Source organism: Erpetoichthys calabaricus, chromosome 8 (genome assembly GCF_900747795.2).
Source record: "Erpetoichthys calabaricus chromosome 8, fErpCal1.3, whole genome shotgun sequence".
Classification (NCBI taxonomy): Eukaryota; Metazoa; Chordata; class Cladistia; order Polypteriformes; family Polypteridae; genus Erpetoichthys; species Erpetoichthys calabaricus.
The window spans coordinates 101,624,451-101,648,434 of record NC_041401.2 but is presented as its reverse complement, the minus strand read 5'-3'; the positions used below and the strand labels follow the sequence as shown (position 1 = coordinate 101,648,434).

At 35.4% G+C, this 23,984-nt stretch overlaps 1 protein-coding gene across 1 annotated transcript; it reads right to left on the bottom strand.

The window, feature by feature from the left end:
- Positions 1-937: 937 nt before the first annotated feature.
- Positions 938-21,929, bottom strand: ncf1 (neutrophil cytosolic factor 1). Its single transcript, XM_028807182.2, has 11 exons — positions 21,787-21,929; positions 19,790-19,870; positions 13,692-13,767; positions 12,802-12,967; positions 11,536-11,594; positions 10,516-10,638; positions 9,919-10,026; positions 8,467-8,584; positions 4,982-5,095; positions 3,283-3,476; positions 938-2,026 (listed from the first exon to the last, which is right to left on the bottom strand). The coding sequence occupies exons 1-11, from the start codon at positions 21,856-21,858 to the stop codon at positions 1,884-1,886; spliced, it is 1,254 nt and encodes a 417-aa protein (XP_028663015.1). The 5' UTR covers positions 21,859-21,929; the 3' UTR covers positions 938-1,883.
- Positions 21,930-23,984: the final 2,055 nt, after the last annotated feature.

Genomic DNA, 23,984 nt, shown 5'->3' with positions numbered 1-23,984 from the left:
CGTGTGTTGATTTTGATTGTTGTAGTGATTTGTTCCCAATAAAATTGGTAGTAACACTCTTTAAGACTAATTGTTACTAAATGGGTTTAAGTGGTGTGGAACATAAGCTGAGAGACCTCATGGGACTGAATTTGCATTACAGACTTTTCTGGGCATTGCCTGTTGAGCAGTTGACTACCAGATTGTTCTCATTTTTCTCAGTTTTTGTGAAGAACAGAAAGCTGCTCTTCATGGTACCTCTACTTTTTGCTGATGGGAAAATTCCTAATTTAGAAAATAGACCCTAATAGGAATAATGGAAAGTGAATTAATCCATTCCCATACCCTAAACAATGCCATTTCAATACTCTTAAACAGCAAATACACATAACTTAAAGTAAAAATAACACAATAAAATGCCCTAAATACATTAAAATGATAAATAAAATACATAAATACTGTATAATAAAATGAGAATTGCATTTATTGTACCTTAGTGAGAAGTGCTGATGTCCTGTGTGGTTGGTAGAGATGAAGAGAAAGGTTACTGTTTGGAAGAGGAGTCACCTTCCATAAACATGCTTTGCAATAAGACCCTTTTTCACCTCAAATTGTTGATACTACAACCTTCCCCTTAACCTTTGCTGCTTGTACACTCTTCTTGAATGCCATGGTTAATTGATTATTTATATATATATTATATACAGTATATACACATACACACAAAAAATAAAGTGAAAAAACACTGAAAACACATGAGTGACGATGTTTATGTATGCTGTGTAAGCACCTTCTGTTGCTGCTTTTTTCACTGTGCTTGCTGTTCAAATATTGAAGCATCGTTCAAACTCTCGATCAAATTTCTCTCGAATTTAGCGTTCAAACTCTGGAACGTTCTCAGCTATAATCGTTCAACGTACAAGGCACCACTGTATTTTAAAAAAATAAAAAAAAAACATTTGTTTTCAAAATAACATTTTTTTATTATAACAGTTCAACTTGGAGGAAAACCAGCTTCTGCAAACATAATTCAACACCCTGCAATTACTTTAGGTGAATAAAACACAATTTCAAACTAAATGAATTATCACATACAGATATTGCCTCTCATGTGAAGTCAGTCCTACAACTCAGTTTAAGGACACACTTGGTTTTTATGGTTCCCTAGATCAATTCCACTTTCCTTTCTTTTTCTCACACTGCTGGAACTAAATGAAGAGAAGCTATAAGTTGCCTACATAGGACCAAACAAGGACAAAACCCATGATAGCAAGAATCATCCTGCAAATCTCTGTGTTGTGGTCTCCAAGGGATAAATATACATATGAAAAAGAAAGTAACAGTCCTATTGCCTCACTGGAACAAGCTATATGTGTGGTGGTCCATGACTACCACTTAGGGGTAGCAGGTCCACTTGTACACATGCATTCCTGGCTCAAACAAAGCCCACACTCCTCCTTTCTCTATATCATGGCCTCTTAACTTCCAACCAGCTGAGTCCTTTACAGTGTCTCATCTCCCAACTCAAAGCACATCTACCTTATTGTTAAGAGGGTTGTAACTACTCCAAAGTATGCCCTGGGATAACTTTTGGGATTCCAAATACCACACAGACACTTTAGGGTCATTTGCCTAGAGCTCCCTCTAGTGACCCTAGAAACTCCTGCAATTCTGTGCTGTGGCAATCATCAATAGAAACAGGTGAACTCTAGATAGAATGCTTTCTCCAATAACTTTGAAGACCAAATACATTCTGCAAGACAGCCTTGGACGACTTGTTCACTGAAAAAAATATGCTTTTGCTTCTTGTCATATATACAGAAATATTTGTAAAATAAATTATGACAGACTGGCTGGTGTTGCACAAGCCTCTCCAGTATGGTACAAATGATTCCTCTGCAGTCTCAGCTGGAATTCCGGATGCTGACCTTCTTGCGGGTGGTTTCAGTACAGCGTTCCAAAATTACCTCCTTACTGGGTCGAGGGGGTATGACAGGAAAAACCTTTTGTTCATTAGGCTTATCAGTCTTTTTATGGTCAGTGTTTTCTGTAATATACATAAACAGATCATCAGTAATTTGTTATAGAAAATATCACAGAAGGCTTTGGAGCAGACAATGTAATACAAAGAGAAAGAAGATGCAATTTAATAAGGAGCAGATTACCAGGAGAAGTTGATAGATACAACAGAGTCAGTTTGATAACCACAATGAGAAATTGTAGGACTTAAGGTGCAATTTGAAAGCTACCAAGCACCTCCACAAAGGTGAAAAAAGAGAGTATTTGAAATCTACTGTACAGCATGGCTTTGAAAGAGCATGAATGATGGATTTAAGTGATCTTATTTATGCACATTTTAACAAAAAAGTAAATTACACCCAAAAGTATTAATACATGTTGCATGAAAAGATATATCAGGTACAAATATCAGTCAATGAAGGAATAATTCAAAAGCACATAGGGTGTCATATAGGTAGCAATGTTTTGTTTTTTTTTATTATTTGTATGGTCCATCAGTCCTCCTATGAGCCCAACTCCCCAGATTCCTCCTGATGGATGCAACAGCCTTTCTGAAGACAACACTGACAGCATTCACATCATCACACATGTACAGCATACTCTGACCTGGGTCAGACTCAAAACAATCAAGGTAAGACAAAACTAGATTAGATAGATAGACAGATAGATAGATAGATAGATAGATAGATAGATAGATAGATAGATAGATAGATAGATAGATAGATAGATAGATAGATAGATAGATAGATAGATAGATAGATAGATTTTATACTAAGCAGCTGTTGAAGCAAGTTAGAAGTGGGAACTGTAAACAGTTATGATTTACAGTTTATTCTCCTTAGTAGATTTGTTTTTGTAGAAAAAAAAGCCAAATATGGCATCTATCTATCTATCTATCTATCCTCCAACCAACAGAGAGACCGCGTGATAAATAAACTGAACACAGTATTTGCATCATTAACAAGTAATTATTTGCATTATAGAAGATATAATAGTAACACATTCTTGAAAAACAGCAATTTTGTTTTCTTTTATTCTGGAGTTGATTATTGCACTGCAGCCAAATACGAGTTTAAAAAAATCCCACAAAATTAAAATAACTGCCTCTCGCTTTTTTCCATACAGACCTCATTCTTATCTTGCAAAGAACCAAAAACATGATTTTAATTTAGTCGTGCACCAAGCTGACCTCACCCAATATATACCATTTTATTTTGAATGGTGCTATATAAAAATGCAGAATTAAATTCAGCTGAAAAAAAAGCTTAAAAAAAAGACAGTTACCAGTATTATTCAAGATCTCCAAAACAGATGTCAGTTTATTTTGCTGGTTGAACTGTCCACTTTGCACTCCTCTATTACGGTTAGCATGCTGACCACGTTGCTGTAGGTATCTGCGGCTGTTGCGGCGGTAGGTCTCTTGGCTGATACGGTTACGTCCCTTCTGGTGAATACTCTGGGCATTTCTAATTGTTGACCTACAAATTGTAATATATATATATTAAACCTGGAACTAATGTATACGCAGTTCTTTTTGCAATGTGTCCAATATAACTTGAACTAAACATTTTTCTTTTATTTTTATGTTTGAGTGATTATCATGATATAACCTAAGACAGAGTTTACTTTGATTTTTTAGTTCACTTACATTAAATTACACAATTTTCATTAGCCTCTGTAATACAAATCATAAATACAACATTCATGCGCAAAAGCACTTCAAGGCTTCATTTCCACCCCAAGATTATGACTTTTTGCACTCATGTTGTGCTGTTGTTATAGAGGTTGTCAACTTATTATGAAATATAGTGGACAAGCACATGGTTTCAGATATGAATATAGCCCCTCCTATTAATAACAGAAGAATCCTAACTTTTTTCAACTGGAAATAGTAAGGTTGAAGCCATGGAACAATTGAGACTGAGTAAAACGAGAGCCACACTATGGAAAGCCACTACTGTATTTCACTTTCACACCTATTTCTTCTTTGTTTTTCCCTGTATGACTAATTTTTTCCATCTCCATGCTTTGTAAACTGTTCTAAAAATGACAATGTATCATAAGTCTACATTCACTGTATGTAAGTAGAACACAACCAGAATTTGAACAGAACTTAACAGAGACTTTCAGCAAAGTTGTTTTTCTTTTACCACCTGTCTCCAGATGCCAGCAAAAGAGGAACTAAAACTACCAGTCAAATTATAGATTATACGGCCCAGTGAACATATTTATGTAAGAAACTCCATGGTCTATTTATAGCTACATGCTTTTTGCTTATAAAAACAACTACCAATTTCGGCCTTAACTGCTTGACAATTTCTTTCTTCTAAAAGTTCTCAAAAACAATGTTCTAATACATAGTAATTGTAAGAGTCAAATCCTTTAAGTTAACATTGGTAAATTTACCTTAGTTTGCTTAGTTTTGAACTAAAGGAAGATTCAGTTTAACACCCTATAAGTTAGAGGTAATGGAACGTTGGCCCTGTGTGACAATAGTATAGCCTTTAGATTGAAGATAGACAGCTAGAAAGAAACATGAACTGTTAGACAGACAGGTCTTAAGGGCATATACTTTTCTGACTGTTATGTATGTTGTACGTAGGTCAAACGTTGGTCCTAGTATGTGCAATAACAGATAGAAACCTTAAGAAATGTAACCTACATAACTAGATTCAAGTCAAATACCATAGACAAAACATTTTCCTTTCTTTTGCATGTATTATCAACCTTTTTCCATATTTTTTGTGTGAACTGTTTGATCTAAATTTTACTAAAATCTTTAAAATTAAGACACTTGGACTGTGGATATTTATTTTTATACAGCGAATCATATAAGTGGTGGAATGACTTTATAGTAGCTGCATTTAAACTATTTTGAACGTGGTGGAATGACTTTATAGTAGCTGCATTTAAACTATTTTGAACTATTTGGAAATCCTTGACAAGCACAGGTACAATAATTCTAGAAGTCATCTGAAGTTACCTTCTGGGAGGAGGTTTTGCTCCCTCATTCAGAGTTTTCACAGGATAGTCAGTTCGCTTCTCTCCAGTTTTCTGCAAGAACATCGAGGGGTAATATCCAGTTTGCTCACCTTTCCTGTCAGCAGAAATTCAGGCAATTGTCAGAATATTGTGATGTGCGTGTCCCTGTGTTGCACCCCAAAACACAAGGCTGAGACCTAGTACTTTACCAAACCCAACTTTATTCAGCTTGAAAGCTTGAAACAGAAACAGCATGGTTATTTATTGTAGCTGGATCTACCACTCTCCTATACACAGACACAGCAATCAGGCAGGGTCTTGGCCAGGTTAATGGCCAAGTAATACTGTTCCCTGCAGTTATAATGCTCCTTGCATTACCCATCGATTGCTGGTGCTCATAGCATGACCGCGATCTTTTCAGATTTGTTTTCGCGGCAAACTGCCACAGTGGTGGGAGCCCGCTGTTGCCCCGGCAACCAACAGGCTATCTTCTATAGACGTGGCGATCACACTTTGGGACGCTCTTCGGCATGTTGTCCCGTTGGGGGCAACCCCAAGAGTTTAGAAACCTTACAATATATATAGAAAATACATTTCTGTCCCATGTGGTGATTTAAGAGCAACTGACTTGATGATCATTTGAGATATTTTCTTAAATAATTCTGTTTAGTGCAGTTGTATAGTTTTGAACTAAGTATGTTTGTGTGGCTTATGTATACCATGGGACAAATATTTGACTCACCAAAATATGAAGCTCAGAGCAGCTGATTAAAAAGCTCTAGGAAGGTAACATCTCTCTATTATAATATAAAAAATCCAGTGATGAGATGAGACTTTTCAGCCTGGGACGAGATGTGACTTTTTCAGAGAGACACTTTCACATCCCACAAGATAATACTTTGTGCCAAGAGATTTAACCATGCCCGGGGCCGGAAATAAAAGACAAAGTGTAGATGACAATGTAGAACGTCATAGAGAATTCAAAAATGTTGGCACGATACACATGCAGAGCAGGTCAGAGATAATTAAAGTACTAAAATTTGAAAGTCTCAAAAAAATGATAGTAAAGATCGATAGTAAAGATTTAAAAGAAAAACCTGAGACGAGAGATTTCCAGAGATAATTTAAAGACCCGTGAGAGATAATTTCAAGTCCTGCAAGACAAGACTTTATGCAAAGAGATTTCGAAAAGTCCTGCCCACATTTAAAACATTTACAACCATGCACATGGTTCAATCATTTCTCATTCATGTGAATGCTATTGTGAGACACAGTTCATGTAGAGAGAAAGAAACGATATTCACTCACTGGCAGTTATACGTTGCGTTGTCACAATGTAATTCCAAACACGGCATCAAAATACAATGAGATATCGACGAAAAGGTAATTCCAAATATTGTTTTTACTGAAGTGTTACATTAAAAGTGTAAGTTTAAAAAGTATTTGAGTGTGAATTTCAAAGCCAAAAAGAACAAAAACATATTATGCAACCAATACCTCTAACGCAACATGAAACATTAATGCAGAGCAGGTTAGAGATTATGAAAGTACCCTAAGTTCTTGTCAATAAGCCGCGGCTTATCTAAGGAAAAAAGTTGTGAAAATGAAAAAATAGAATATCGGCTTATACATAAGTCCGGCTTATACATCCATCGCGGGGGTTGCGTTCCAGAGCCACCCGCGAAATAAGAATATCCGCGAAGTAGAAACCATATGTTTATATGGTTATTTTTATATTGTCATGCTTGGGTCACAGATTTGCGCAGAAACACAGGAGGTTGTAGAGAGACAGGAACGTTATTCAAACACTGCAAACAAACATTTGTCTCTTTCAAAAGTTTAAACTGTGCTCCATGACAAGACAGATGACAGTTCAGTCTCACAATTAAAAGAATGCAAACATATCTTCCTCTTCAAAGGAAGAAACAAATCAATATGTCTGTTTGGCTTTTAAGTATGCGAAGCACCGCGGCACAAAGCTGTTGAAGGCGGCAGCTCACACCCCCTCCGTCAGGAGCAGACAAAGAGAGGGAGAGTTTGTTTTTCAGTCAAAAATCAATACGTGCCCTTCGAGCTTTTAAGTATGCGAAGCACTGTGCAGCATGTCTTTTCAGGAATCAGCTTTACAAAAGATAGCAACGTGAAGATAATCTTTCAGCATTTTTAGACGAGCGTCTGTATCGTCTAGGTGTGCAAACAGCCCCCCTGCTCAATCCCCATACGTCAGGATCACAGATAGTCAGCGCAAGATTGACAGAAAAGTAAGCAATCTAGCTTCTCAGCCATCTGCCAATAGCGTCCCTTGTATGAAATCAACTGGGCAAACCAACTGAGGAAGCATGTACCAGAAATTAAAAGACCCATTGTCCGCAGAAATCCGCGATATATATTTAAATATGCTTACATATAAAATCACAATTTAAATGACCGCTACGCGCTCGTGTTGACTCGGCGACGCCCAGAGCAGAAAGAACGCGCTCCGGCCGCTCCAACCGCGCCATGCGGGGAGTGAGAGAGACGGCAATATCTCACACTCTCTCCCCCCTTAAAGAAATTAAATGGGCGCGAGTGAGACCACTGACCTCCCTCCCTTCTATTAGTTATAGGTTATAGTATGTTCGGCTTATCCATGAGTCCGGCTTATCTATGATACGATTTTATTTTAAAAATTCGTATGATTTTTGGTCTCCGGCTAATACATGAGTCCGGCTTATAGACAAGAACTTAGGGTACTAAAATTCAAAAGTCTCGAAAAACTGATAGTAAAGATCGCAATTGCGCTAACAAACGGAAATTATTACTCGATGAAATTACAGAACAGCGAAAAGAAATTGAATATATGGTGATAAGTGATATGACAGAAGTATGTAGCTATTGTTCGGCTTTAAACTTTAAGTCGGAGACTTGTAGATTGTCTAATTTGTGTTGCCATCAGGGAAAAGTAATGTTTCTTCCCAATGAAGAGGCCTATCCGCGAGAATTAAAAGTTTTGTTGTTTAGTGAAAGTGAAATCCACATACACGAGCAGCAGAGACGCGAAGTTGCCAGCGTGTAGCACAGGCAGGGGCGTTGGCGAGCGAAGCAAGCAGGGGGCAAAGCCCCTAGTAGCTCTAAAAAATAATGATAGGAGAAGACAGTTTCTAATAGAGAGAAAGAAAAAGCAGGAAATTCATAAAGTGGCTGAAAAAATAATGCAAAAATTGAATAGCTTAATTGTTAAAATTCATAAGTCTTGTGATAACAAGTTATATTTGTCAATCAGATGGAAATGTAACATTTCTCCCAAAGCTCTGTTAGCTAGTTTCTTCATCCCACATCCACTGATATAGCAGTCACATTCTTTGACCTTTAAATATCAGCTGCCTCTAACAGCTTGGACAGGCAATTTGCATTGTTTAAGCCTTGATCAATCTGAGTCTTCTTTTCAGTTTTACTTGCTGCACTGTGCGAGAAATGTTGAACTATAAAGTTACAGTATATACTTACCTCACAACCCACCATCCATCCAAGAGTTTATGAATGACTTCAATGGTCACATCCTGCTCTAGACTGATCTCATCCTCTTGCTCAGCTTTGTACGGCTTGGCGGTCTGATATAATTCGCCTGTGTAACAAAACAGGGATACCACATCATGCAGATTTCTACAAACAAATACAGTTTTTATGGGTTTTTGAATAGAAAATACTCCAGTAATGAATAATGTTCATAATCCATGGGGTATTCACAATGCTAGGTAGTTCTTACTTATGATTTGCAATGATAACTGTGTAGTTATATAGCTGTTTAAAAAAGTACTTACCCAAAAATAAACAGCAGTGGAGTGCCTTGTAGAATTAATAATTTAACTAAGAATAATTCTAAGATGTCCTACTATCTATCTATCTATCTACAGAGGTAGATAGCCACTATCGTTTAAGCTAGTGAATGACTATCAGATTAACAAATTCATTACTGTTTTATCTTATGAGTTCTTTCTTAGTGCGCAAACAGTAATTCCAATCGGTTATACTGTCACTTACTCATTTAAGAGACAAATGTGTCAGTCTCTTGCAGTGTAATAGTGCCAGTACACACTTTTTTGAAGTCACAATGATCCAAACTGGTCTAGTTATTGCCTTTTTATGGTGAGAAATGTGCATCTCTCTGTGTCAATTTTCAGTTTAACTGACATACAAGCCCAATTACTATGGCACAAATGTTGATCTTCTTTGCCAGTTTTCACATGAATTGGACAACTGCATCTGGGAGCAACTCTTTTTGTTATGAAGTGTGCATGATATGCAATTATGACAAATACTATAGGCTGTTCATGTTAAGAGTTTAGAAAATAGCTTATTATTTGGTAAGCAGCACATTAAGCCAATTTAGGTGTAATGTGGTTATTGTATTCAGTCAGAATTTGGACAGGAAAGTTCAAAACTATTGTAATCTGTGTTGTGTCCACACCTAATCAGCTGATGTCGAAAAATGATTTCTAACACCTTAAGCCATGGCATTGCTTAAAGCACTGCCAGAATGTGCAGATTTCACCCTCAGTTTTTTTCCTAACTTCATTGATCTGCACAAGTCTATCACGATTTAGATGCACTGCTAAGTCAGAATACAGGTAAAATACTTCTTGTGCATGCAAGCTATTTTTAAGACACTGAAGCAGCAAACTGTGAGAAAACAGCTTTGTCAGTTTTGTGAAGGTTATAGAAAGGCAAAAGGCCATAAAATTCCAAATTGTTTCCTTATTTTTCTCTTCAAGACAACAACAAAAATGCTCTCAAGCTGTCCTTATAGTTTACAATAGAACAACAAAAACGAAGTTGAAATACAAAGTAATTACTTTCAGACACAACAAATCTATTCATTACTGGAAAACGTTTGTGGACGTTCTAATTGATTCTGTTAAAAAGGACAGACAACATTTTTCAAATGGTGTTGGAAAATACCTTCATAGTTGGGCTCCTGATCTTCTGACTCATCTGGACCTTCTAGAGGTTCCAGGTATGTTGCAGGAAGCCAACCACGATGAGACTCAGTTTGACAGAACCACCAGCCTGGACAAATATTGACAAAGGGGGGTGACATGAGAAAATAAGAAAAAATCCTATTGAGAAGCGTTTAAGTCAGTATTTACATTACTTATTCTATTCCTAGTAACCACATTAGCCAAGTGCATTGACTCCATGACAATTAACTATGCTATGCATGAGTTGTGGCTGTCCGTTTTCTCACCTCTTTTAGATTTAAAAAAACATGCCTAAAATATACAACTGGAAGGGTCATTCACCTCCAGAAACAATGAAATTACAGTGAAGTAAACAGTTCTAAAGCAGCAACTTAAAATAAGGTCACAGAATTCATATGAATGAACAAAAAATATGTCTTGATTTATTTAATATGTAAACTTTAAAATGAATTGGCTGATAAATAGTGTATACAGTCAAATAAGGAAAAATGGATAATGGGCCAGGTTTGGGTGATTCAGGGCACCGAGACAGAAAATCATGAATTATTATGTTACTTTAGTATAATTACAAACTTACCACTTGTACTCTTCTCCACAACTTCAACAAGATCTCCAGCCTTCATGCTGAGTTCATGCTTGGAGCTCTTTTTGTATTCTGCAATAAGCCTATATGTTTGTAAAATGATTGGTCCAGTGATTTCTGCAAGAGGAAAAAGAGCACATAACTCCAAGAGTAAGTGCGTATAACAGGATCCAGAATAGGTGTTACTTGAGCCAGACTAAAAAAAAAAAAATATCTTAGTTCTTTTGAGTGGTAAGAGAGTCAATGACAAACAGTATTCCTCTTAGGTGTTGTATATCTAAGCAGGAGTAACCACCCAAATTCAGTTACAGTTTATTACTTTTTGTTAGAGTTGAAAAGCCAATACTAAGTCACCAAGAGACCACACATATTCCACCCTCAGAAAATTAACCTAACATAAATCATCAGATCAATAAAATTGAATTAATAAATCAGGGAAAAAAGTCGATGGATGATGTATACAGGAGAAAAGGTATAAATGTTTTGTGAAATACTGAAATTGTACAAAATGATTGTTCTAAAGGAAAAGTTAATAATGCAATCCTACCAGAATCTGTAGCAGCTTAGGAAAAGGGCTTTTAAAAAAGTTTCCCGCTAAGTGAAAACAGTTGTTCCGTACCACTAACAAAGCTCTATCCAAGAGCAGGAGTTCACAAACCCAGACCCAACTTTTCCCCTCTGTTGGCTCTTACTCAAAGTTATATGTTCACATACCAATCACGATTAATTCAAGACCCACATGCTACCCTGGACTTAAAAGGTTAGGTCTATTCATTCATTACAGTTAACCTACATGTAGGTTTACAGTGACAACACCTTTCAGATAGTAGAACACTAACAGAAAAATTCAGTCAAAGCCAAATTCTGTGGTTTGATGGTTTATGTAAGAGTCACTTTATATGAACAGATTAACAGGACATATGTATAGCACACAGTCTCTTCTCTTTGTCTAATACATTATCATCATAATCAGAATTAGACGTCTAAATCAAATCTGTTTGATATTTTTTTTACCTGATTTCTCATTCCTAGTTTGTTCTTTTCCCATAAGAAAGGTCTCATTCCTCTTAAACCTGCAATATAACATGCAGAAATCAACATAAGGCATTGTATTTCAATATTTTAGTCTTAAAGAAATGTTGGATAAATGTATATGTATTTCCAAATTTAGAAAAATAGACATATCCTATGAAAAAAAACAACAACAGGGGCCTTCCCTTGAAAGCCTTTGTATTCCAGTTTTATGCTTGTCTCAAAAGCAGGATTACCAGTAGGTTAAAGATATGCAAAAATCCATTTTAAATGTATATTGATTCTTTTTTTTTTAAAGCACCACAGCAGAGCACCACAGTTACTTAGGTAGACAAATACACCCAGACAAGGGCTATGTACAATTATTAAACACTCTTTGAACTGCTGACATACAAAGTCCACCTCAAGATTTTCTCTACCTTAGCTATAATTTTTTTTAAATACTATGCATCAGTGACTATAATGGATTACCTCCAAAAACCACAATAAATCTTCTACCCAATGGAGAGTGAACCAGTAAATACAATGTTTCCAGGCCACCCAACTGGAAATCAAAACAAGTAACCAAGCTACTAAACTAATGTAATATTCCTGTGACCTGAAAGTGCCAACCTTGGGCTACTTATATAATTGTACTGTACGTGAACGCTGATTTATATAGCAATTTATGGTGGTATACTTAGCATGTTTCTTGCAAACAAATGCATTTAAATTGGCTGGCAATTCTAAAATGGCTTGGTATTAGCAGTCTTGTGTGACTAACTGTAAAATGTGTCCTGCCTGTAACTCCAAATTACCCTTTCAGACCTGTAAAAGGAGGTTCTCGCAGAGAATGCTAGCATATGCTTCTTTCAATTTTCAGATCTCAGGAAGCTACGGCCCCTCCTAGTAGCATTAGACCAATCACAGGTACCCAACCTAAGGTTTACTACATTTTCTGTTAAGTCAAATCACACATGCAACCACACACATTCCCACATACTAAAACTGGCTTTACTTAGATTTGCCTGTCAACATGTATTTAGATGCCAGGTGCAAGCTAGTGTCCCTGAAGGTGGGTAAATCATATTTTTCCATAAAGGAAGTTCACCGGCCTGGACTCACTAAGGTAACATTAATCTCCACTATGCCATTGTGCTGCCCTTCAGTGCAAAGCATCCAATCATCTTCTCTGAAAAATACACATTTTCCTTTAAATAAATTTACATTTTCAGAAAAGTTTTGGATGATATTGATTTTACTACTCACGGATGAGGAGCAGGTGGATTCTCATCATCCTGACGAACTCGGAAGAAGTCAAGTACCAGGTGACAATGAGAAATTTTAATAGGCAGGTTGAGTAGTGCACGGCAGTAATCAGCCAGAGTGCCCTGACGAGTTTCTGTAGTCTTCTGGTTGTCAAACCATTTAGGAGCTAATTAATAAACAAACAAATAAACATAAAAATAGATCGCACCATGGGACTCCTCAAATGCAGGCATTATTCAGGTGGTAATATCTGGATGTGTCAGGATGCATCAGATGGGGGGCTACATCTACTGGCAAATGAGGGTCTACAGCATTGTGATTGCATATGTATGAGGTCGATTAGCACAGTCCATATTTGGTTGCTTCAGGGTGGCAACTGGACGTATACATATACAACAGGACTGTGATTTATAAAGGGTACATTTCATAAAAATATCTGCTTTATGTAAATGTATTATTTTGCCACGCAAATATTTTCACCCTTGAATCTAGGCAAAGTTTTATAAATGGTCTCATTCTTATTTTGTAAGAGATTACCATGGGGGTCTGCTCATCCTGACCAGAATATTAACAGAAGTATCTAGACTAAACTGCATTTGTGCAGATGAAAGTACATTTACAGAATGGATCAGATAAGAGCAGATCATGTGGCAGATTGATGAGAGTACACTCATTCATTTCTTTACTTTTTTTTTCCCACAAGCAGTGTACCACTATGCAGAACCATTAGTTCACTGCATAGCACACTTATGCATACAGCATACATAATTCCCATTGGGATTAATAAAGTATCTATCTATCATCTCATACAGGGCCAACTCAGAATGTGGCCATACTACTCATTCCATGTTACATTAAATAAATTACAGGCAAAGACTTTGTATTCTTACCAGGTAAAGATGGAATAATTCTGTCTTTATTGTCAATTTCACCAGCTTCAATGGGAAACATCTCCTTTAAATTTTTCTAAAAAATAAAAGTAAAAAATGTATTCTAAATATTTTAAATCTGGGATAATTGTTGTATTCTTTAATTATATTCAACTAAATCAATATAGAGCTGGACTAGCTCCAATTGATTTAGTAACAACTGAGGTATAGGTTTTCCAGTGCATCCTACTTGGATTGCACTACATTAGTACAATTTTTAATTGAAATAATTTAAGTATGCAGTTGTGCAGCAGTGAACTGAAACTGTAAGACTAACAATTAAGGGATGGAAAAACAAGAAATAGTCTAATGTTAAAATATTATATGAGGCCTAGTGCAGCGTGCCAAAATAGTAATATTTCATTATTTTCCATTCTGAAAAACAACAACATTAAGGAAACTTTATTAAAACACCACATTTGTATGTTTTAAATGATTTTTTTTAAAATATATGAAAGGTTAGTAGGGCATTTCATAACTTCAAAGACCTTAATTTAACTCCTAGCCCAGTAGTTAAGAGCAAATAGGATTTTTTGTGTGTCTTTAATTTTACTTACAACAAGGAATAGATTTTTGTTTTACACAAAATAGACTAGATAGATAGATAGATAGATAGATAGATAGATAGATAGATAGATAGATAGATAGATAGATAGATAGATAGATAGATAGATAGATAGATAGATAGATAGATAGATACTTTATTAATCCCAAAAATAGGTACAATTTTCTAAATGAAATCTAATGAAGACAATGAAAACTTAACTTTTAATAACAGGATTAGCGACAAGACTAATTTAGAGATATCGATACTCATGTTGCAGTATTTTGAACATCTAGTCTTATATAAATAATTATTGCAGCTAAAAAACACAAAACATTACTTATATGCAAATAAACTGTACAAACTTAATTGCTACATGTGGCTGTATAAACAAAGTTGGTATATGTTGAATGTTATCAAAAGCAAATCGGTCAATAAACAAATGGATGTGTTTCTGTTTTGAAAACTTCACAAATACTGTGCTTATCAGATTTAGTTGATGCCTTTATGAATAAAGACAAAAGAACTCATGATCATAACTGCCCCAATTTTTTTTCTATTAGCCCAGCAGAAATGTTTAAAGGTGAATATTAAACAGAGGGATCAGAAGTCAACAAAACAGTAGAATATAGCAGTGGCTCCCAAGCTTCTGGTCCTCAAGTATCACAGTTGATACAATTTCTTACTCAGAGACACACTCCATAACATTAAAGGATTACTTTTGTTTTATTAACTGCCTCAATTCTGGTTTAACTTTTAAAGTCTAGAAACACATTCCAGAATATAAGTAACTTGTTCAAGAATTTTACACCTCACTGTTTTTTTAATAAAATGACATAGGTGAATGAATAGGTTAAATACTGTTTCCTTAATTTTTAGTACACAGAACACTTAACATTCATTACTCTTTCTCTTTTCATTTGTGTGTTTCTTTTCAAGAAGTTTCTCCCTTAAACAATACGCTATAGTTTTGTTTAAAAATGATAATTAACAAACAGCAGACACTGGACAAATGTACAATATGTCCTAAAAGGAGTTGAATATTGAGTTCAATTCGTATCTGTGCTGCTCATCATGTGGCTTAATAATCGAATGAGAAAAAATAAGACAGAAACCTTTTCTCATGTTAGCTGTGAATAAAATACACATGTCCTTCCAAAAGTACAAAAATAAAGCAACTTCTTATTCTATATGCCCTGATTCATGTAATAAAGGCAAAACATAATCAAGTGTTCAGTTGTACTAAAAGTCCAATTAAATGCTAAAATTTGTCAATGCTAACAGTATGCATGTCCTTCTAAGTTCGAAGACCACTGCAATACTGCATATTTTATTTACTACCAACAGCAATGATTGCTGAATATTACATATGCATTTAATCTACACAGAAACTTCTCAAAGAACCTGAAAGAAGTTAGGAGTGGCTGTAGTTTCAGCTGAATGATATATGAATGAAATGAAATAGCTGTATGAGAACAAAGGTGTCTAAAAATGTGTATCTACCATTCGTTAATTCAAATTTTATGCAAGACCTTTAATGTTTCTAACCTACGTTTTCATCAAACCATGTATCTTTCTTATGAAAACAGGAAATGACTCCCATCTGACTGTTAGAACATTAAAACACTGCAAAAATGCTGCCAAAATTGCCTAGATCTTTCCTATGCTAAAGTCAGGCAATGACCTAATGACCTATTTCACAACATTTGAAAAGAAAAAAAAAAGTATAAAAATTAAACAAAAAACATACATTTACCATAGCATTGTTAAATTCAGCCCACAGATTTAGTATTTTTTATAATCTTGTACATTTATAAAACTGTCACCTTCATAATATGAGAAACAGAACCCATAATCATGTCACTTGCATTACAAATATGGTTGTTGTGCAATGTGATGCAATCCAGTAATTGACATAAAACAGGGTTTCACTCTGAAAACCAAGAACCTGTAGAGTGCACATATGTGAAACATCAAGCATGGCACTGAAAATTAACATAACGAAATGTTTCTGGTATTGGGAGGAAACTGAAACTCATGGGAAAAACATAAAGAAATGAAACTATAAAACACTTCTGACCACAATCAAACCCATGACCACACACCATGTTGCAACAGCACAAGCCAACACACCACCACTCTAGCCAAAGTGACCTGCATATATCATTAATAATGGATAATTACAATTAGAAAAAAAATCCAGAATTAAATGATGACAGTTGTGACTATTTTCTAACTTATACAGAATTTTTGTTCCAAATGTCAGAAAATTATAAATAGCTATAGAATCCCACCATCATATTTCAACCACCAAAACAATAGACCTTGTGTGTTCTTCTGAAATGATTGCTTTGGAAGTATGCTATTTAAGATTCTCCTATCTTTATAAAAGTACTATATACATTATTAATCTACATTCAGTAAACATTTACCAATCCTTGTTGAAATTTCTTTTCATTTCCCCATTGACTATAGATGGGTTCTAACAGAAACAGTTATGGATAAGAAACCAAAATCTTGAAATATATTTATATACTGTACATATAATTTTTAAATTAACGATGCGATTAAATTAATGGTAGGTTTTAAGGATCTTGGTAATTTATTATATTTGCAATAGACGGTGCCTAAATAGTTGTACAATGCTGAAAATAGCACTTAGTCACAGCCTTAATTGTAATCTAGTCAAAATGACAACTATCAGAATAAAATAACACTTACTATCTGATCACCTACTCGCCAACTTGTACAAGACATTTACTAAATACTTCAAAACTCCAACACATAAGTACGCCCCCACTTAATACTAAAAACCTCCGACCAGGTGAAGACATTCAAATGGTAAATTATTGATGTACATGGTTTCTACCACACATAACTAACTTTATGTAAACATATACTCTTAAATTTTAAAAGAATTTTCTCAGGCTAGATTATGTGTGACTCTGGCCAAATAATGGAGCCTTGCTACATGAAAACTCTGTATGACAAGTATAGTTCTTAAACAGATGCACTCTCTTAAGATGAACTATAGTTTCCTTAAAATTTTGGCACAGTAGATAACATTCTTAACAATACTGATTATTTAATGTCACTTTATGGTTCTTTACTGGGTTGTGCGGGTCCTCATAGAACTATTGATTGACAAAGCACCTTCTGGGATAGTTTATTTGCATATGAAGTAGGTTCTTTGCTCTTTGAAAAACTTCTTATATATAGAAACAAAAAACAAACAGTCTTTAATGTATGGAAGGCAACCTATCAGGACATTAACAGATTAAACCAGGCTATGTCCAGGTTTTCGTATTGTATGAGGCAATGTCCTTTTAACATCATGAACTACTGATATTTCACAAATCTGTTACCATCTATGCCTGGTCATTTACTGTATGGAGCCTGTTATGGATCTAAATAAACTAAGTTCTTTCATATGTGCATGGGTCTTTTGGGAACCAAAAATGGTTCCCCTATGGCATTTCTCTGAAGAACCACTCTGGCACCTTTATTTGTAAGAGTGTACCTGCATGTGGGTTCTGTCAGTTTCTTTTGTTAATGAACGTAATACATCTGACATCACAGCTACAGTCAAACATTATTTTTATTTCTCTACAAAACAGGATGCACAATTCAATTTATCTCTCTATTTAGGTTATGATGTTTACATTTTGTCTAAACACGTTTTGTCTCTTTCATTTTCAAACAGATATTTCTCATTAATAGTTAAGGGACTCTGTTGATCTATTCACATGTTTTGTACATTTTTGATATGCACAGGGTATACACATTCTTTCATAATTTAATTGAAACTTATCATGTTTTAATTATCTTCTACCTCACCTGCCATTTTGTTGCTTATTAAAAAGTTATTATTTTCCATAAAAGTCTGTGCCCAGTTTCGGGAAAGCCGATGATGCACTAATTTATGAAAACACATAGTATAGGTATGGTTAGATGATACATACATTAAAGATGCTTTGCTCAAAAGAAACTAAAATATGCATGTCTTATTCATATTGTTAATCAACTGTGCAAATATACAATTGTGGTATTTTTTTAACTGTTACTGATGCTTCCATAACGAGATTTTCTTTTCATTTATATGCTGTGGAACTTGGTACTACTTCTTTGTTATGCTGCAACTCAACAATATCACATATTTTTTTAGGAGCCTTGACTTTCATATTGCTTGCATGTTGTATATGCCATAGAGGCTGTAATCGCATATTAATAAAATCACTAGGACAGCATTTTTTCACCTAAGGAACATAGCAAAAGTTAGACCTCTTATATCATCGAAAGATGCAGAGAAATTAGTTCATGCGTTTGTCTTTAGTCGGCTAGATTACTGTAATGCACTCCTCTCAGGACTACCCAAAAAAGACATCAATCGTTTGCAGTTAGTGCAGAATGCAGCTGCTAGAATCCTTACCAGGAAAAGAAAATCCGAACACATTTCTCCAGTTTTGATGTCACTACACTGGTTACCTGTGTCATTCAGAATTGACTTTAAAATTCTGCTTATGGTTTATAAAGCTTTAAATAATCTCGCCCCGTCTTATATATCGGAATGTCTGACACCTTATATTCCAAATCGCAACCTCAGATCCTCAACTGAGTGTCTCCTTAGAATTCCAAGAGCAAAACTTAAAAGAAGTGGTGAGGCGGCCTTCTGCTGTTATGCACCTAAAATCTGGAATAGCCTGCCAGTAGGAATTCGCCAGGCTAATACAGTGGAGCACTTTAAAAAACTACTGAAAACACATTACTTTAACATGGCCTTCTCATAACTTCACTGTAATTTAATCCTGACACTCTGTATATCCAATTCATTATAATAACTATTCATTCAAAATTTGTACTAACCCCTACTCTCTCTTCTGTTTCCTTTTCCGGTGTCCTATTGGTGGTGGCTTGTGCCACCACCATCTACCCAAAGCACCATGATGTTCCAACAATGATGGATGGATTAAAAGCCAGAAGTCTGTATAACCATCAGCATCAAGTGACTCCGTGAGAACCCTAACTACAAAGAGGACTATTTCATTTATGTTAGGTAGAATGCCCAAAGGGGACTGGGCGGTCTCGTGGCCTGGAACCCCTACAGATTTTATTTTTTTCTCCATCCTTCTGGAGTTTTTTTTTGTTTTTTCTGTCCACCCTGGCCATCGGACCTTACTCCTTTTTATGTTAACTAAGGTTGTCTTATTTTAATTTCTTATTTGTCTTTTATTCTTCTTTTCTTCATTATGTAAAGCACTTTGAGCTACTTTTTGTATGAAAATGTGCTATATAAATAAATGTTGTTGTTGTTGTAATCATAAGTCGGAATATTGTAATTATACAGTACTTCTGCTTCCACTTCTACTGTTTTATCTAGGCATTAATGAACTGTTGAATTTAATTCATAAATTACTTCTCTTAAAACCAGTGAAACAGAAGCTTTTCATGATCTGAAACTTGACCATACACATAGGTGGTGGTTATAACAACACAGCAGAGTTTGTAAGTGACTTACATGAAAAGAGTAGATTTCTGTGAAAGTCCTGTAAACCAACTTCTCTGACAAGTCACTCCATTTCACCAGAAACATATACACCTGCAAATTAAAAGAAATAAAAATATCACTTCAGAGGGATTTGAAAATTGCTGGGTGGAGTGAAACCCCTTCTTCATATTCTTTAACAACCAACACAGACAATCAGATATATACTGTATTTTGAATTATGTATAGGGGTAAAAAAAACCTATTTCATCAAGAACAGATGATACCAACAAGTATATATGTATAAAAAGTAGCATATTTGTAATACACAAGAAAAACATACCTAACGTGCAGGCTAGCCATTTACTTTTCCAGAAAAAGCATACTACAGATTGTTTTACATCTGTCTTTCTTTACTTCTTGTTTTCTGGAAAATACTACTTCCTCTTTCTGAAAGCATATCTAATATCTATCTATCTATCTGTTATCACCACCCAACTGTTCTATACAGTATCTGGTATTTTAGAGAAAGGTCTGCTGTTACAAAATGCACAAATAAAATGTGCTGATTATTGTACAGCTGCTTTGATCTGAGAAAGATATTCTAATAATGCATGATACTATAACTGTAATGTGCTAATAACAAGAGTTCATAAAACATACAAATGGGTGTAATGTTTAAATTTTCTAAATGAACTTTGATTTTCACCCATTTCATTTTTTTAATCTTATTTTATTGTCTTGCAATTTATTCATTTCTCCTTTATTCCGAAAGAAGTTAAGTTAATTTGCAAATCCAAATTGACCCTATGTGTGTGATAGAGGGTGTGGACACAAGTTGGCTCTGTGATTGAGTGGTGCTCATTCCAAGGCTGGTACCTAACTAACTTTTAATGCTGCCAGGCCTGCTGCCCTTCCCCCTCAAACTAGATAAAGAATGGTTTGAGAATGTTACATTTTTTATATGCTTTTTGTAACTGATATGTCAGTGGCTATCTCTTTTCTCAGTGTCACTATCTGCTCTTTACACATTTTAAAGGATAGAATAATGCTACAAGAAAGCATACTGTAAAAAGAAGTATGTAAAAAAGATGTCATTAGGATCGGAGATATGAATAACGTGATCATGCACACGTTTGTTATTCAAACTTCTTCATTTCACTGAAAACTTTCCAAATCGATCTGTTTTACCAGCTCTGGCCACAATAGTTCTGCTTTTGTGCGCGTCTGGCAGCATAGACAGAGAACATCTTTACAGTTACCGGTATGTGCCCCTGGACCCCAACTAAATGGATTGTCCCTATCTGAATTATTCTAAACGTAGTTATTCTTTGAGGCATCTCCGGAATAGTTACTCAAAGTCTTGGAACAGATCACGTAGCAGCAAGTAAAATAAAATAAACACAAACCATAAGTACAGTACATGCCACCTATTAATGTCGTTTTAAATATATTTTTCTGCTGTAAATACATTAACTTTATCACATTTATATTATTTTATATAATTAAATGTCAGTAGCTATGCTTTATTATTGTTCTATTTGTTGTTTAACTTTTCCTATTAATGTATAATAACGTTTAATTTGCTTGTTAAACTGATCTTAAAAACAAAAGTCTGCCGATTCAAGTTTATGTATGCCACGATTGTCATCTCTCATTACTTATATGTATACCCCCGTTATAATATTTGCAAATGGCATTCAAACCCAGCGATCGGCTAGCACCTTATTACTGCCTTGCGTCTGATGTTTGCTGGGATAGGCTCCAGCTTCTCCAAGGTTCTGCACAATATATACGGGTAACGTAACTAAGATTTGAAAAGTTCATCATTTTGTCACAGATGGAAGAGTATATTGCTATTTTGTTTTCTAATTTCACTGCATTTTCCATTTCTCCTTTACCCCTTTAACTACATTGTGTTATATGTACTCAATGAAACACACTGTATTCAATCAAATTCCTTATTAGTTTGATATTACTAATGCATGCCATTGATGCTAAATAAATAATAAAGAGTAGAGTACACTCACATAGTGCTGACTCGGGAAGAATCTCCGCTCAAAGCCCAGGAGCTCCAAATGCAGAACAACCAAGTCACCCATCGTTCGTATTCCACGCTGAGGCGATGTCTGGAGCTTCTGTTTTTAAACAGCCAGCATGCAAACGTGAAAAAGGAAGGGGCGTGGATACGAGACCCCGCCCCATCATAGTATATGGCGTCAGTTTGAGGTCGGTAAGATTAAATTCTTGCTTGGAATGTGTTAGTCCCTTTTACTTTGTATGACCTCTTTTAATCTATCACTCACACTAAAAACTATCGTGTATAAAGCAAAAAAATCAACAGTAACACACGGAAACAGTTGAAAGGTAAAGGTAAGTAATGCAGAAAACTCGTAGCAGAAAAGAAGTTGGAACACGCTTTAAATCTACACTACAGTATTGCATGGAACAGATTCAAGGTTGGCGCCTGATATGCTGTCAATGCAACCGAGATAAACTCCGACAAACATCTCAGTACCGTCTGCAGAACTGTGTTCCTCTTTGCGCAATATATTAACAGATTATCTTTTAAAATTTGAAAGAGGGGACAAGCGGGGCATAACCGCAGTAAGATGTGCACAGTGTCCGTCAGTGATATACTGAATAATGTATTTTTATGATTTTGTTTTCAACCTTATGATCTTGACTGTAATTCCATCATGCGTTCTTTTTTAATGATGGAGTGCTCTGCTTTAGGCACTATTCAGTATATTATCCAGAATTTTTACAATTGTTTTTTTATTGTTTCTTACTGTTTTGCTTCTTATTTGAAAATGCTAGACTGCTAATTATGTAAATCAGTTTATGCTATTATAGATACTTATTCTTTTAACATACAGGACATGTTAAAAGATACAAAATATAAAAGTCTATTCTGAAGTAGCCAGGTGAAAGAAGCCTTTGAGATTGATTCCAGACGTTTCCAGAATTGCACTGATAGATTTTTTAATGGACTGGAAAAAGAATGGGTTAAATCATATTAAGTCATAGACTATTTGAGAGATCAATATGTGGTAGAACAACAACTCCTGGATGGTAAGGGGGTCTAAGAGGTTACTTTACATGAATCTGTAGATAAGAACATAATAAATCTGACAAAGAAGAGGAAACCATTCAGTCCATCAAGCCTGTTTGTTAAGCTAATAGCTAAACTGTCCCAATATCTCATCCAGATCCTTCTTAAAGGGTGTCAAGCTTTCTGCTCCAACTACATGTCTTGGTAGTTTGTTTGAGAGTCCCACATCTCTTTGCGCAAATAAGTGCTTTCTGGCTTCAGTCTTAAATGCACTTTGCCTTAATTTTCACCTCTGCCCTTGAGTATATGGTTCACCCTTAAGATGAAAGTATTCTGCTGGATTTACTTTATCAATGTCTTTGAGGATTTTAAACACCTGGATTAGGTGCCCAGTAGTCTCCTTTGCTTGAGACTAAACAGGTTTAATTCTCTGAGTCTGTTACAGGACATGTCCTTCAGTCCAGGGATGCACTTGGTTGCTCTCCTCTGCACAGCTTCAAATGCTCCGATGTCTTTCTTGTACACAATACTCTAGATGCAGTCTTAATAGAGCATTATATAGCTTGAGCATAACGCAACTTGACTTAAATTTAACAGTTTTATGATATTTCCTTCTCTTTTTTAATGATTTCTCCATTTGTGTCCCCAAGGTTTCTTAAATTCTCTTTTATCATCTTTTAACTGGAGTAGTACTGAAAAATTGCTTGTAGTTTGTTTTGGCTTCTCTAGCAATTTTTATTTCTGCATTATAATTTCTGTATTATAATGATCTCAGGGACAATCTGAATGGTTTAAACGGAGCATTGATACAGGCAGAACCCTGTGAAGCCTTGAATTTGCTCTTTGTTTTACTTTGCTCTGTGCCAGTAAAGTCCCAGGGACTTTCTTTCAGTTTTTGTAAAGATTTACCATGGACACTGTTCAAAGTGATGTGTTGGTTGTTGTGTTACCACAAAGCTAAGGGTCAATGGTTATAGCTAATACCCTCTAAATCCCCCGAAGGGGAACCTCTGCAAAATTAGAAATTGGTAACTTTTCTGTATAGGTACTATAAGGTTCTACCCAAAATTGGGCAACAGATTGCTGAAGGTCAATGAAAAAGTGACACCTAAAGTTCAGAACAACTGCATACCTGACAGATTCTAAAATTTCTAAGGCAATATGGACTTCATA

Excerpts from the sequence above, each read along its gene's own strand:
- ncf1 (XM_028807182.2), bottom strand. The coding sequence starts at position 21,858 with ATGGGTGACTTGGTTGTTCTGCATTTGGAGCTCCTGGGCTTTGAGCGG. Across the intron at positions 10,027-10,515 it reads TGTGGAGAAGAGTACAAGTG|GCTGGTGGTTCTGTCAAACT; the intron begins GTAAGTTTGTAA and ends ATATTTGTCCAG. Across the intron at positions 3,477-4,981 it reads GCAAAACCTCCTCCCAGAAG|GTCAACAATTAGAAATGCCC; the intron begins GTAACTTCAGAT and ends TACAATTTGTAG.